General features: G+C 36.1%; 1 protein-coding gene across 2 annotated transcripts in view; it reads right to left on the reverse strand.

Annotated features, from left to right (window-relative positions):
- Positions 1 to 16,070, reverse strand: part of LOC142339023 (uncharacterized) — a 73,268-nt gene that overhangs the window by 15,789 nt on the left and 41,409 nt on the right. For both annotated transcript variants that reach the window (XM_075388642.1, XM_075388641.1), the window contains exons 6-9: positions 15,928 to 16,024; positions 7,382 to 7,589; positions 6,749 to 7,108; positions 6,319 to 6,550 (exon numbers count right to left, since the gene is read on the reverse strand). In XM_075388642.1, coding sequence (XP_075244757.1) covers positions 6,319 to 6,550; positions 6,749 to 7,108; positions 7,382 to 7,589; positions 15,928 to 16,024 — 897 coding nt within the window. The remainder of the gene's footprint in view (positions 1 to 6,318; positions 6,551 to 6,748; positions 7,109 to 7,381; positions 7,590 to 15,927; positions 16,025 to 16,070) is intronic.

Consider the following 16,070-nt stretch of genomic DNA (forward strand, 5'->3'; position numbering starts at 1 on the left):
TTTTGAAGAGAAAGACCCCCGTTAAGTTTTAAAGATTTTTCCCATTATTCGGGAAAATTTCCAACTTCTGCTAGATGAGTCACTCATGCAACACGCAGCAGAGATATCAAACGACTATTGGACACTGTCATGAACAAAAACCTGAGAAAAAAAACAGTGCAAAACGTTTCAGTGAAAATTGCCATGTACAGACTTGAAGTGAAACCTCAGAGTAGCTACACCGATATAAAATCTTTTAATTAAGAATTGATAGAGAAAAATTAGAGCGAGAAGCGTAAGATCAGAAGAAATAGGAAAAAACCACAGAACAACAAATCGGCAAAAATTTTCTCGCATTTAGCCAATTTTCCTCAAACAATTGAATTATAGGCAATCAAAATAAAAAAAACACAAAATTATAGGCAATCAAAATGAAAAAAAACACCAAATTAAAATCAACACTAATTGTAATAAGGCAATTCGCCCGTGAAGCGATAGCCTTTTCACGCCTTCTTTTCTCGCTCCCAGAAAACTATAGGAACGGAACACCACTCTTTTCTCTGCTCTTCGATTCGTTCAGCCCTTTGACAAACACTTAATGTGATCGAAAGGTAAAGCGAATTAAAAAAACATAGCAGGACAAGTCCTGACAGACGATTCAAAGAATTTTCATTGGCTAACCAAAAACTATACCGAGAAGGGACCAGGAGTGAATTGGAAAAACCATTTCGAAAAAACAATCAGATCGAAAAGAAACAAACCGACAAATGTTGGAATTGCTCTTGAACGACAGGCGAGGCAGTTTAATTCATGGTCTTTAGTCTAGATCATTTTTTATTTATGAGTGCAAAAAATTTTAACCCCACCGGGATTCGAACCACCGACCTCTCGATCCACGTCCACGCGCAATAACCACTGCGCGACGAGTCACTTAATTTTGCAATTCTGCAACCGATTTTATATTAGCAACTTCGGAGCACTAGAGATCACTCAACAATGATTAACGAAAGCGTGAAAAAGTGACTTGAGAAGTCAAAGAATGTTCTAGAAGAAAAGCGCAAAATTATCAAGCGAAAAATTTGCATAAAAGACACACACGTTTACAATAATTGCTATGAACTTCGATCAAGAGCAATTAAACAGAATATCAAAGTCAAATGCCGCATGTCAACAAAAAACCACTAGCGAGAAAGGAAAATTTGGTTCAAACAAAAAACTAGGCTTAGAACGAGCTACGAAGTGATTGGAAAAACAATTAACAATTACTCGATAAATTTGAACATTTGATAAAAAAAATCTGATTAAATATAGTTTAAGTTGCCCCTTCAAAGCAAATTAGGGAGAAAACCCTGTAAAAGAATTAGTTTGAAACAAAATATCAATAATTGAAAAAAAAAACTTATAAAAAAATTCAGAGAGAAACTCGAAGAGAGTGGAAAAGATGGCGGATAAAATCGGAAAAAAAGTATTCTTTAAAGAACTCTCTACAAATGCTAAATGCAATTGCCGAACCATTAACCTACAAAAATGTCATCTACCAAATTTTTGACGGAGAAGTAATAAACAACAACTAAAACATGAAAAAACCTGGAAAATTAGAAAATTGTTAAATTTTTGAAGAGAAAGACCCCCGTTAAGTTTTAAAGATTTTTCCCATTATTCGGGAAAATTTCCAACTTCTGCTAGATGAGTCACTCATGCAACACGCAGCAGAGATATCAAACGACTATTGGACACTGTCATGAACAAAAACCTGAGAAAAAAAACAGTGCAAAACGTTTCAGTGAAAATTGCCATGTACAGACTTGAAGTGAAACCTCAGAGTAGCTACACCGATATAAAATCTTTTAATTAAGAATTGATAGAGAAAAATTAGAGCGAGAAGCGTAAGATCAGAAGAAATAGGAAAAAACCACAGAACAACAAATCGGCAAAAATTTTCTCGCATTTAGCCAATTTTCCTCAAACAATTGAATTATAGGCAATCAAAATAAAAAAAAACACAAAATTATAGGCAATCAAAATGAAAAAAAAACACCAAATTAAAATCAACACTAATTGTAATAAGGCAATTCGCCCGTGAAGCGATAGCCTTTTCACGCCTTCTTTTCTCGCTCCCAGAAAACTATAGGAACGGAACACCACTCTTTTCTCTGCTCTTCGATTCGTTCAGCCCTTTGACAAACACTTAATGTTCAGATCCGGCATTGACTTTTGCATTCTGTTTTAAATACACTCCAAAAAATTATTGACGAAAAACTAAGTATATTCAACTATTCAGCACTTATGTCTTAAAAAATTGCAAAGTCACCCTTCCTTCTAAATAAAAAAAAATTCAACGACATTATAGATTAAACAAAAGATTCGAGAACATAAAAGAGATTGCAAAAAACTTAAAAAATTGTCAAAATATTAAAACTCTGTAAAAATATTAAAAATTTAATTAGAGAAAAAATTTCATTGAATTTCAAAGATTAAACGTAAAAAAATAAATCAGTTTACAAAACACGAAATTAAACAAATAGCTGAACACAGAAAGCTCGTTTCTACTAATTAAAACCGAAAACCAACAAAAATGACATAAAATGGACAAAACTTGCAAAAAACGGATTAGAATGTGAAAAATTTTATAGAACCAAAAAGATCTCCGTTCGAAAGTTGCGAATTGCCAAAAGAACGTTATACGATGATTTATCAGAAAAAAAATACCAAAGAAATGACGAAAATCTAAGAAAAAGCTGAAATCATTCAATTTTTCAACTAGCGAAAAAATCAAGATACCGAAATACCGAAAATAAATGTAGGTGTCAGGACAAAGCTAGAATGATACTAACCAGAATGTGAAGAATATGGACACAATGTAAGGAACATCGTAACAAAAAGACATTCTTGATTTTTGAAAGTTAAAAATCAAATGAACAAAAAATCAAGAGAAACAAATAACAAATACACTTAATTGTTCAGCATTCGAAACATAGAAAAGACAACGAGTCATCCGATACAAAGATATATCCTCCTGAAGAGAACAAAAAAAATAAGAAAAAGCAGAATTCAAACATACGAAACATTGCAACATTTTGCAAAAAAATGATCAAAAAACTCAAAAACTCTTAAGCCTGCATTTTTTAACTGTTTTTCAACAACTTAACGCCAAAAAATCATTGAATTTTTATTGAAACGAAATTAAAGTCCCTCATGTTGCAGAAAAAAGCTATTTCTAGTAACTACAACCAAAACTCAAACAAAAAAAACGGACAAAAATTGGAAAAAAACTACCAAAATCGGATTAGCATATGTACAATTTTATAAAACGAAATTACATCGAGGTAGAGAGAGGCGCTGAGTATATGAATTATCAAAGAGGAAACGCCAGATTAACTGATTTTTGACAAAAAAACGGTTAAAAGATCAAAAAATGAAAAAATTGATAGAAAAAAGCCAAAAATTAACTTAAAAAATCAAGAAATATGTGCCAATTTTGAACTTGATGAAACGCATCTTAAGGCTCTGCAAAACACTATGGTATCAATTTCCAATTTTGACGTTTCAATATAGTATCGAATAAAAAACATACCCGGCAGGTTGCCGGAAAATAGCCGCCGTTGATTCCATTAAGCATGATTGGGATTGAACGAGTAGAATATATTGAAAAAAAAAAAGATTTTTGTACAAAAATATTTTTTAAGTCCGATTTATTTTGATGGCATTTCGTAGTTGAACATACTTCTGTTTCTTAGAGAGAGGCTACAGGGGCTACTATCAACACCAATAAGCATTAGAGGTGGTAACTAAGACTTATAGGAACGACGTTCAAATAGCGGGCATCTAAAATTGGGCTTTATGGGTTTATCCCGTTTCTATTTCTGACTTCAATTTTTTATACCGACTCTGTCCATTTTGAATTGCTTTGCTTAGCAACTGATGTTCAAATTCACTTTTAGCAGAATGAGAGAAGAGAGAAACTAGCCTAGAGAAGTCAAAAAGATTTCACGCAAAATGTCGAAAAAGCGGCAAAATGGTAAAGCGAAAAAAGCTTGACGAAAAAAAAAACACGAGCGCAATAATAGCCGGCTGAGAAGATGAGGGCGGCTATTAATTATTTCTACAAGAAACCATATTAGAACAAAATTGGGCCACTTAGACGAAAAAACGGCTAAATACGGTTATCTATATGTGACATTCAGTCAAAAACTACTTTTCAAAGTCAAAAAGTCATTCACTAAAAAAGCACATGACCAAAAAACTTCTCCCGCTCAGAAAAAAATAGTTCACAAGACAATTTGACTCACTTTCGCTCTAAGGTCAAAACAGCGTCTGAACGAATAATACTTCCGGTAAAAAAAAAACCTAAAGAAAACCAATACTCCTCTTCGAGTCGTAAAAAAAACCAAGAGAAGGCCAATAAAAGCCCCAGCTATCGCTGTGCGGCTATTAAAAAAACGATAGAAAAGCAATACACCACTTCGAGTCGTAAAAACCAAGATCACCGCAATATCGCTCCGCTCAGCTTACAACTTTGCAGCTGTAATTAAAAGACTGAAGTTCAGTCCTCTTCGAGTCAAAGAGAAAATTACAAAGAGAATGTGATGCAATATAGCTCTTCGTTCAGCTTCGCATCAATAAACATACCCGGCAGATTGCCGGAAAATAGCCGCCGTTGATTCCAATAAGCATGATTGGGATTGAAATAACAGAGGATATTGAAAAAAAAAAGATTTTTGTACAAAAATATTTTTAAGTCCGATTTATTTTGATGGCATTTCGTAGTTGAACATACTTATGTTTCTTAGAGAGAGGCTACAGGGGCTACTATCAATAACAATAAGCATTAGAGAGAGGTAACTAATACTTTTAGGACCGACGTTCAAATAGCGGGCATCTAAAATTGGGCTTTATGGGTTTATCCCGTTTCTCTGACTTCAATTTTTATACTGACTCTGTTCATTTTGAATTGCTTTGCTGAGCAACTGATGTTCAAATTCACTTTTAGCAGAATGAGAGAAGAGAGAAACTAGCCTAGAGAAGTCAAAAAGATTTCACGCAAAATGTCGAAAAAGCGGCAAAATGGTAAAGCGAAAAAAGCTTGACGAAAAAAAAAACACGAGCGCAATAATAGCCGGCTGAGAAGATGAGGGCGGCTATTAATTATTTCTACAAGAAACCATATTAGAACAAAATTGGGCCACTTAGACGAAAAAACGGCTAAATACGGTTATCTATATGTGACATTCAGTCAAAAACTACTTTTCAAAGTCAAAAAGTCATTCACTAAAAAAGCACATGACCAAAAAACTTCTCCCGCTCAGAAAAAAATAGTTCACAAGACAATTTGACTCACTTTCGCTCTAAGGTCAAAACAGCGTCTGAACGAATAATACTTCCGGTAAAAAAAAAACCTAAAGAAAACCAATACTCCTCTTCGAGTCGTAAAAAAAACCAAGAGAAGGCCAATAAAAGCCCCAGCTATCGCTGTGCGGCTATTAAAAAAACGATAGAAAAGCAATACACCACTTCGAGTCGTAAAAACCAAGATCACCGCAATATCGCTCCGCTCAGCTTACAACTTTGCAGCTGTAATTAAAAGACTGAAGTTCAGTCCTCTTCGAGTCAAAGAGAAAATTACAAAGAGAATGTGATGCAATATAGCTCTTCGTTCAGCTTCGCATCAATAAACATACCCGGCAGATTGCCGGAAAATAGCCGCCGTTGATTCCAATAAGCATGATTGGGATTGAAATAACAGAGGATATTGAAAAAAAAAAGATTTTTGTACAAAAATATTTTTAAGTCCGATTTATTTTGATGGCATTTCGTAGTTGAACATACTTATGTTTCTTAGAGAGAGGCTACAGGGGCTACTATCAATAACAATAAGCATTAGAGAGAGGTAACTAATACTTTTAGGACCGACGTTCAAATAGCGGGCATCTAAAATTGGGCTTTATGGGTTTATCCCGTTTCTCTGACTTCAATTTTTATACTGACTCTGTTCATTTTGAATTGCTTTGCTGAGCAACTGATGTTCAAATTCACTTTTAGCAGAATGAGAGAAGAGAGAAACTAGCCTAGAGAAGTCAAAAAGATTTCACGCAAAATGTTGAAAAGGCGGCAAAATGAGGTAAAGCGAAACTTTTTTTTATTCGACGAAGTAAAAAAAAAAAAAATAGGAGCGCTATAATAGCCGGCTGAGAAGATGAGGGCGGCTATTAATTAAAGAACCTAAAGTTTATGCTCGGAAGAACTTGATGACAGCAGATTATAAATTCATCGCTCATTAGCTACTTGATTTTATATGCTTAAGCATATCCAACAAAAATTTTTGCCGAAAAATGCCCTTACCAATCATAGGCATGATGTCGTTGAGAGTTTTCTTTGAAGATGTGTTGGTGAACAAGTAATTGATGAAGTTCCTCAGGTCATCAGAGAACTGGGAGCTAGTATAGATGAGGTCATAGGAGCTCTTGTAATTCTCTGGTAGCAGTGCCATCAATGAGCCACAAGCCAGTGCCATTGTAACTTTGCCCAGATTTTTCATGTCATCTTGCTGGTTCTGTTCACAGTTGCGAGATGTCTGCACAAAAAAAATTACCAGCCTATTTTTTTGAGAAATCACAAACTCACTCTTTCAATTGCATTAATTCTTCACCTATATTGGGAATTTGACAATCTGTCTCTCGGACGAAACTACGGACCACCTTCAACTATAATGTGCATGTGTCGCGATGGATTAGTGGCAGTCACGCATTTGATATTTTATGCAGAAACTTACATTGTTGTAATGGTCAAAAAGGATAACATCCGGCACACAGGTTCCATTCAAGTAGAGCCTATTGTGACTGTCGATCAGTATCTTGGTCACATCAATGCACCTGCACGCAAGCCCCGATGAAAACACTGCACGCATTGCTGACGTAAGTTGCACGATGTAGTTCCAGATCATGGTCTCGGGGAAGAGAATCTTGGGCCGGTTTCCTCCACCCCCTCCCCCACCCGTTCCCGAAGTCCTTGGGCTGGTGGAAGTTGCAGCTGCAGTGGCCACTATGCGTTGGGAGAGAGTGGTGACAGATGGCAGGTATTCATACACAAATATTGTTGAGTAATCGCCGAAGCTCTTCGTTGTAAACATTTCCTAAACAATGGCAAAATATGGCGATAGCCTATAGTTGCGATTATTGTTAATAAGAGTCATTTCGGTGATCAAAATTACGCAATTTTTCATCGATATGCAAAATTATCCATCAGTGAGACTAACTAAAAACAATTATTACATTCCTCAAATGGTTCCAAGAACACCAATTCTCTTTCGGATGCACATCATGTGTGTAATTTTCATTTTAAACAATGAGCCATGGTTATTTTAGGATATAGACTCCAACTTGATAAGGGAAGAACTCTATTTTACCTTAAACTTAACAAGATTTGGGTGGGTGAGTTTCCTCCAGCTGTCAGAGAAGAGTCCGACCTTGGGGCTGGAGGGTCTGAAGTTGTGCACCCTACGCAAGAAGTACTTGAGACCATCTCTAGTATCCAGTGCAGAGTAACAGGAGGTTACCAGTCCATAGACTGAACTCTTGGTCCCAGTCCCGTTGTAGTCCAGAGGACAGATGTACCTGTTGCCAAATATGCATTGATCACTTCTCAATAAATCCCTTATACATCTTATACCAGACACTACTATACCTATAAGCCACAAAATTTATGAACAGCGCCTGCTCATCACTTTAATGGAATTTTTTTAAAAAAACGAGCAAATGTAGAGAACATAGAACGCTCATCATACTAAAAAAAACAAACGTTTTGGTTGCGCCAATCAATATATCGCAACTTTTGGACCAATAATAAATTGTTGTACAGCAAAAGGGAATAATGTTCAGAATATTTATTGACAATTTCTCATTTAAAAACTTACTATCCGGCCGGTAAAAGCTATCTGAAGTTTTCCATTTCAAAACTGTTCTAATGGACATACTCACTAAAAAATTGTTCACTTGATAATTGGTGTATATGTAATCTTTTAATTTAAAAAATGAAAAATACTCAGACGAACGGAGTGCCTAACAAAAAAGGAAAACTGCCATATCTCCAAAATAAGGTTTTATGTCAGTTCAGGGGATAAAACCAATAATGCAAGTGGGTGAAAAGGAGAAAGAGTACAACAGAAGCAAAAAAGTGCGTGAAGAATGAGCAACAAAGACAGAGCAATTTAAGCAAAGACATAGTAAAAATGAGAGAAAATCAATAAGTGACAGACATATGCAATGACAGAGAGAGAGAGAGAGAGAGAGAGAGAGAGAGAGAGAGCGAGAGAGAGAGAGAGAGAGAGAGAGAGAGAGAGAGAGAGAGAGGGAGAGGGAGAGAGGGAGAGAGAAAGAGAGAGAGAGAGAGAGAGAGAGAGAGAGAGAGAGAGAGAGAGCGAGAGAAAGAGAGAGAGAGAGAGAGAGAGAGAGGAGAGAGAGAGAGAGAGAGAGCGAGAGAGAGACAGGAACGGAAAGAGGGTAAAAACAATAGCAAAAAGATTAAGAAAAACAAGAAAGTGCCCGAGAAGTTGAGGCAAAGGGAATCAAAACAAAAAGGCTAGCGAAATTAGGCAAGCAAAAAAAACCAGTAGCAGCGCCAAAAAAAAGAAGACAAAACCTAGAGAGAAGCAAAAACAGCAGATAGAAACACCAAAGAAAAAAGTAAAGTAAAGAAAAAACAAAAAACATTTTGAAACAAACAACCAAAAGAGAGCGAGAGAGATAGAGAGAGGGAGAGAGAGAGAGAGAGAGAGAGAGAGAGAGAGAGAGAGAGAGAGAGAGAGAGAGAGAGAGAGAAGGAAAGAAATAAAGTAAGCGAAAGAATGAAAGCGAGAAAAAGTAAAAGCCAGACGGCAAAAAATTATAATGGACAGGGAAAATGATGGACCCCAAAATACTTAGAGGCAAACAAAACACGAATAAAAAATGAAAATGCGCAAGCAAACGGAGCAAATAATGATGAAAACTTGAGGAGCAGGAGAAACAGGAAAAGAGATCAAAGCCTTAAAAGAACAACACAGTAGGCAGAAGAAACAAAGAGAGAGAGAGAGAGAGAGAGAGAGAGAGAGAGAGAGAGATTAAGAGAACGCGAAAATATAGTGAGAAACAAAAGAATAAATAATGTAAGCACGAACGTGACAGAACAGTTGAGGAGAATGTTAAAAGGAAAGAAGGAGCACTGAAAGATGGTGGTTTATCGGATAAAGTCCGAGGTGATAACGTTAGAAAAGGACAGTCGATATACCTGCGCGGATGATTTTAACACGTCAATAAACAAAGTTGAGATCCGCTTTAAACTGGAGATTGCCAGAAAAAAAACAACAGAAGCACGAGCAAGCCAAAAAAGCATGCTTCATACAAGGTTTAAAGAAAAGGTCCTCTAGTAATCTCAGAACACCTTAACTTTGGCAATAAAAATTATCTAGAGAGTGAGATAATCAATTTTTGATCACAAGAATTCTCAAGACAACGTTATTGATTACGCGGTTGAAGAACAAAAGCAATGTTTTGTCAACAGGTCACCGAACAAAAGCCTTTCGATACAGAGGACATGAGCGCAAAAAAAAATAGCTGAAGCCATGGAGCAAGCAGTACAGTCCTTTACGTCATCTTATATTCTTTCGCTGTTTGTTTCTCCTAAAATACAACAAGGTCGACAAATTCCCACTCTTGACGCAATCATGATTGAAAAAGAGAAAAAAGAAACAAAGCATTGTCCAAATTTTGACAAAGTGTCAAACAGTTCCCAATTTGGCGTGCAGTTTCAGTTACATTTTAAAAATTTACGATATTCAGCGTCTAAAGTGAAGACTACAAAGCTTAATACTAATATCAGCTAGCAATCGCTCCATTGAATTTTTATGATCTACTGCAATATGACTTAATAACCGGGCTTTATCAGTTTATCGAAAGAAAAGAAAATAAGTACGTATGAACGTGACAAAACAGTTGAAGAGAATACCAAAAAAAGAAAGACGAAGTGTAAGATCGTGGCTAACACCATCAAAACCGTAGGCGTGTTTCTAAAAATGATGATGCTTGAAAAACCTGCGCGGAGGATTTTAACAAGTCAATGAACAAAGTTAATTTCATCTCGAACTGGTTTAAACGAGAGAAATCGCCAAAAGAAAGAACAGAACCACGGTTAAGTCAACGAAGCGTGCATCAACCAATGCTTTGCAATTCAGAGGAACAAACACGAAAGCGAAAAATAACTACAATAGAAAGTAATCAAAGATTGTGCAAAAAATGCGCAACAGAATGGCTTAGAGTACAGATAGGCAGAAGTATAGAACTGAGTTGACTGAATAGTTGACGCCATAAAATTTTTAACATTCTTTAAATTTAATACAAAAAATATGTCTAGTCTAACGTTTTAGAAGCGATAAATTAATACTGGCAGTCTTCATTTTAAAAGGATCTTCTATTAATCTCTGAGAATTTGTTGTAATCTAAGAAGACCGTGTCATTAGCATTGAAAGTCATTTAGAGAAGTATTTGATTTTTGATCAAAGGAAATTCAGGGCAACGTTAAGAGGTCAATGACCAAAAACAATGATTTGTCAACAATTAACTGAAGAATAATCGAATGCAAGTAGCAAGACGAAGAGTCGTTTACGTCGTTTTATCTTTTTTGTTTGTTTCTCTTAAAATATAATACAGAAGGCAAATCGCCGCCGTTGAAGCACTTTACGCACCCCAGGATTGAACCAGAAAAAGAAAAAAATGACCGAACTTTATCTAAGTGTCAAAATGTGTTCTAAATTGGCGTGCAGCTTCAGTTAGATTCTAAAAGTATACTTAATTCAGGTTCTTAACTGAAAAGCTATAAAGCTGACTACGAATTTAAGCCAGCAATCGCTCCAAGGAACTTTGATAACCTGATGCAATATGACTTAATAACCGTTCTTTAGCGAAAAACAATAGGTATGAACGTGACAAAACAGTTGAAGAGAAAACAAAAAAGAAAGACGAACTGAAAGATCGTGGTTAACCCAAAAAAATCCGAAGGTGCTGTTCCTAAAAAGAGGATCGTTGAAAAGCCTGCGCGGAAAAAACACAAAAACAACAATTAAAAATAAGAGAAATAAAAAAGATGCGAAATAAAAATGCATAGAATATAAATAGGCAAAAGTATGAAACTGAGTTGACGGGATAGTTAACACCATGAAAATTTAAAAACTCTTCAAATTTAATACTGAAAAAAATTACGTCTAGACTAACGTTTAAGAAGGGCAGACACAATGTTTAAGACACAACGTAATACGGGCAGTTTTCATTACAAAGGGGTCCTCTAATAATCTCAGAAATTGTTATCTCAGAACACCTTGTCAGTTGCATTGGAAGTAATTTAGACTAGTAAATCATTATTGATCAAAGAAATTCAAGGCAACGTTAAGAGGTCGATGAGCACAAACAATGTTTTGTTAACAGTTAACTGAGGGAAACCTTTTGACCTAAAAGCAATCAACGCAAAAATATTTGAATGCGAATGCAAGGAGCAAAAAGCGTAGTCGTTTACGTCATTTTATATTTTTTGTTTAATTCTCTCAAATTTAATACAGAAGGCAAATCAACGCCGTTGAAGCGCTTCACGCAGATCTAGGATTGAAACAAAAAAAGAAATTGACAATTTTTTTCTAAGTCTCAAAACGCGTTCTAAATTGGCGTGCAGCATCAGGTACATTCTAAAAGTATATTTAATTCAGGTTCTAAACTGAAAGCTATTAAACTCAATACTGATTTCAACAAGCAAGCGCTCCAAGGAACTTTGATAACCTAATGTAAAATAACTTAACAGCCGGTCTTTATCGACAGAAAATAATAAGTAGAAGTTAATAATATGAAAGCGAAGAGAATGCAAAAAAGAAAGACGAACTGAAAGATGTGTTCAAGCCGATATTCCGGGGTATTATTCCTAAAAAGAGAGGATCGTTGAAAAACCTGCGTTGATGATTTTAACAAATCAATGAATAAAGTTAAGTTCCTCTCGAACTGATTCAAACATGAGAGATCTCCAAAAGAAATAACAGAACCACGAGTAAGCCAACAAAGCTTGCATCAAACAAGGCTTTGCAATCAAGAGGAAAACAAACAAACAAAACAATATTTAAAAAAGTAAACAAAGATTGTGCAAAAAATGCCTAATAGAAATGCTTAGAATATAGATACGCAAAATATAGAACCAAATTGATAGATTAGCCGATGTCATAAAATTTCAAATTCTTAAAATTTAATACCAAAGAAATGATGTCTAGTCTAACGTTTCAGAAGCGATAATGTAAAACTGGCAGTCTTCATTACAAAAGGGTCCTCTAATAATCTCTGAAAATTGTTGTTATCTCAGAACACCTTGTCAGTGGCATTGGAAGTAATTTAGACTAGTAATTCATTATTTATCAAAAGAAATTCAGACCTAAAAGATATCAACGCAAAAATATTTGAATGTGAGGAGCACGAAGGGTAGTTGTTTACGTCCTTTTATATTAGTTTGCATGTTTCTCCTAAAATATAACACAACGCAAATTGCCGCCGTTGAAGCGCTGAATCAGGATGGAAACAGAAGAAATTGACCAAATTTTTTCTAAGTGTTCAAAACGTGTTCTAAATTGGCGTGCAACTTCAGTTAGATTCTAAAAGTATACTTAATTCAGGTTCTAAACTGAAAAGCTATCAAGCTGAATACTAATTTCAGCTAGCAATCACTCCAAGGAACTCCGATAACCTAATGCAATACGACTTAATAATCGGGATTTATCGGTTTATCTTATTTCTTTTTTTGATTTTGTTCTCTTTTGACAATGACCGTATTCCCTACGCTGCTTAACTCAATGCCTGAAAGATACTGTAGAAACAAACAAACAGAGAGAGAGAGAGATAGATAGATAGATAGATAGATAGAGAGAGAGAGAGAGAGAGAGAGAGAGAGAGAGAGAGAGAGAGAGAGAGGTGATTCACAGGTCAAATGTAAAAATCGTGACATGGTCAAAAACATGGTCAAAGGTAAAGCGCATTCAAAAAGCGCAAAATTTAGCCGTTGGGCGGCTGACGGTGGCTATTAATAAGAAATGATAAAAACAAGAAACCACGCAAAAGAAAGTATAACACTTGTTTTTGATCCTTGCAATCATTTTTTGAGAATTGAAAACCTCTGTATCACAAGGCTTTCGTTGTTACTTGCTGACAAAATGTATTTTTCGGTAATCGATCCTTTCTTCATTAGTGTTTTCGGTCATTGGCCTTTTGTCATTACAAATATTTTTTGACCAACGACCTTCCTTGTCAACTTTTGCGAAAAAATGTCTTTCTGAACATGCACCATTTTTGACGAGACAAGCTTTCGATTATTGACCTTTCCCGTCAAAAAAATTTCTGTCAGACACGTTTCTGAACAACTTGTCGGTCAGTGACTTTAATACGACACTATTCGTTTTCGGTCATTGGCCAATTTTGCACTGTAAAACTTTCGGTCATTCCTTGTCTGCAGGACGAAATGTTGGCTTCAGACCATTATTCCGATTATTTTCTGGTCAATGACCTCTTCGAAACATTTTTCGGTCCATCACCTTGAAGCAAAATTTTTCGGTCAATCGCCTTTTCGTAACATTTTTTGGGTCATTAACCTCTTTTGCAGCCACTTAACCGTGCTCTTCTTCAATACTATAAAACATGGTGCTTAATGTGTCCTCTGAAACATGCAGCCTTATGTTTCTAAGCGCTTAAGAGATTAGCAGGTCCGTAAACGCCAGCTAAACAAATTTTGAGAATTTTTACAAACCTTTGGAAGAACATTTGTGAGCATCCCAATATAAATTTCAGTGATGCATATACCAAAATTGATTATGTATACTATCCTTCTATACGATACTGAATTAATTAAAAAATTCTAAAGAAAATGAGCGCAATGCTTTGGGCAGAAGAATTGATCAAATCAGCTAGATTGATAAATAAACAGAAGTTCAATGTGTTGTTCTGATGACAATGAAACAGCCGGCAAAAAATCGAAGAAGTATATTCGAAAGGAAGTAGGGGCTAATTGCCACCTACCTTGGCGGTAAGCTATAAACTTCTTCCAGCAGCTTAAATCACTATCAGAACAACTAATAACTTTAAAAATTTGATTGTGAGCAATTTTTACCTCTCTTTCAAAAGTAAAAAGCTGTTTCGAGTGCATAAAAAACTGCAGGAGAGCAAAATTTAAAATTCCAGAAACCAAAGGCAAACAAGTATATCGGAAACCCAGATTCGCCAAGCAAAGGCATTGAATGAAAAAATTGAATTGAAAAAAAGCAATAACATAGCCGGCAGATTGCCGGAATAGCTGCGAAAGAATAGACCTGCGTGCCATATAATAGAGATAGAAACAGATACAGATCTAAATTGAAAAAAAAATCGACGCCGCTCAAAAAAACTAGGTAAAAAACATTCAGCGATAAATTAATAAAGCTTGTTAAAATTCATTCCGCAGAAGCCTCTTATTAGGGACTTTTACTGCACATATGAGTTCCTTTGACCTTAAACAAATTCAAATTAAACTTAAGTTTTAAAGTGCAAAAGTCATTTTATTGAGTGAGGTAAGTCACGTATGATCAAAATCTAATCACGCAAATAACCTAAAAACGTTCGCTAAAGCGAGTGAGAAATGACATCACGCGCGCAAATGCCGTTAGTGAAAGGAAGAAGTCATTCAGAAAATTTGACTTTTTCAGCTTTGCTGTGTGAACAAATGTAACGAAAAAAGAGCGTCAGACGACGAAACAAAAAAAACCAAGAGCACCGCAATATAGCTACGCTCAGCTTACAGCTTCGCAGCTATACAAAACGATATTCGATCGTGAGAAAAATCTTCGAACTCCCAAACCAACAAAATCTACGTTCATAAAAGCCGAAAAAGACGAGTGTCCCTTCATACGGTCGTCACAAGCATTTTGTAGAAGAAATAAAAAAAATCAAGTAATGGCCGAAATAAACTCAGCTCAGCTATCATTATCGCAGCCTTGTCCGCGTTACCTTCTTAAAGAACGTTCTGTGGACACTCGTATTGCATCTATTTCTAATAGTGACAAATTTTTTCAATTACTGACTTTTCTTGCATCCGTTCTATCGGCGCATGAACGCTTCGGCCTCTGCATTACTGACTAGTTTTGCATTTCGGACATTTACTCTTTTTCAAGCTGCAATTTTTCTGACAATGGCCTCCGAAAAGAGAAGCTTTTTCGGTCCCTGACCTCTCGCGATCTGTCCTCCTAACCATGCTGCTCGAGAGCTCGTAAACATGCTCTTCAGAGGCCTCTTAAACATGTATTTTTGCCTTTCGTTAAACACGGTGCCTCATAAACTGTCAAGCATTTAATATATAGTATAGATTACTTCTGAATTTTATTAATCCCAACCAATGCCTTGGCTGCATTAAACTGGTTCATATGACCGAAACACTGCAAAACCCGATCATTTTTGAAATAATAGCACGGCAATCATTTTAAACATAAACCGACTAACGTCGGACAAATTTCTCTCGAACAACAGGTGGGTCAGTTGTTGTTCAAGAGCTGTAGACTAGATAAAGTTTTGTTTATGGTTGCAAGCACATCCGACCAGGGTTGGATTCCAGTCCGCGACCTCCGGGGCCCTCGCCAGCAGCAGCATTCACCACACGGCTATCAAAACATTGTTCTTTCCTATGCCACAGTTGCTTTGACTTTAGCAACAAATTTTACTTCGGAGTGAGAGAAATTGAGATCACTCAAAAATGAAGACGAGAAGCGTAAAAAAGTCACTTGAGAAGTTAAACAGTGTTCTAGAGCAAAAGCGCAAAAAAGTTCAAACAAAAACTTTGCATAAAAAGGCACACAATTTTACAATAATTGTTCCAGACTTCGTTCGAGAGCAATTGAAAACTGATATGCAATAATAGCGAGAAAACAATCCTTGCCTGTAGGTGTTGTCTTGGAAAGGGGTGCTCATCTGGGGCGGAATAGAGCCCAGGGAGGCTGTCACCTGCTGGTACTCTGCCACGTGTCCAAACATCTCTGCGTACGCACACACACGTGCACGGTCACGGGACGCCCCAAGTAG

This window comes from Convolutriloba macropyga, chromosome 5 (genome assembly GCF_964194025.1).
Source record: "Convolutriloba macropyga chromosome 5, txConMacr16.3, whole genome shotgun sequence".
Classification (NCBI taxonomy): Eukaryota; Metazoa; Xenacoelomorpha; order Acoela; family Convolutidae; genus Convolutriloba; species Convolutriloba macropyga.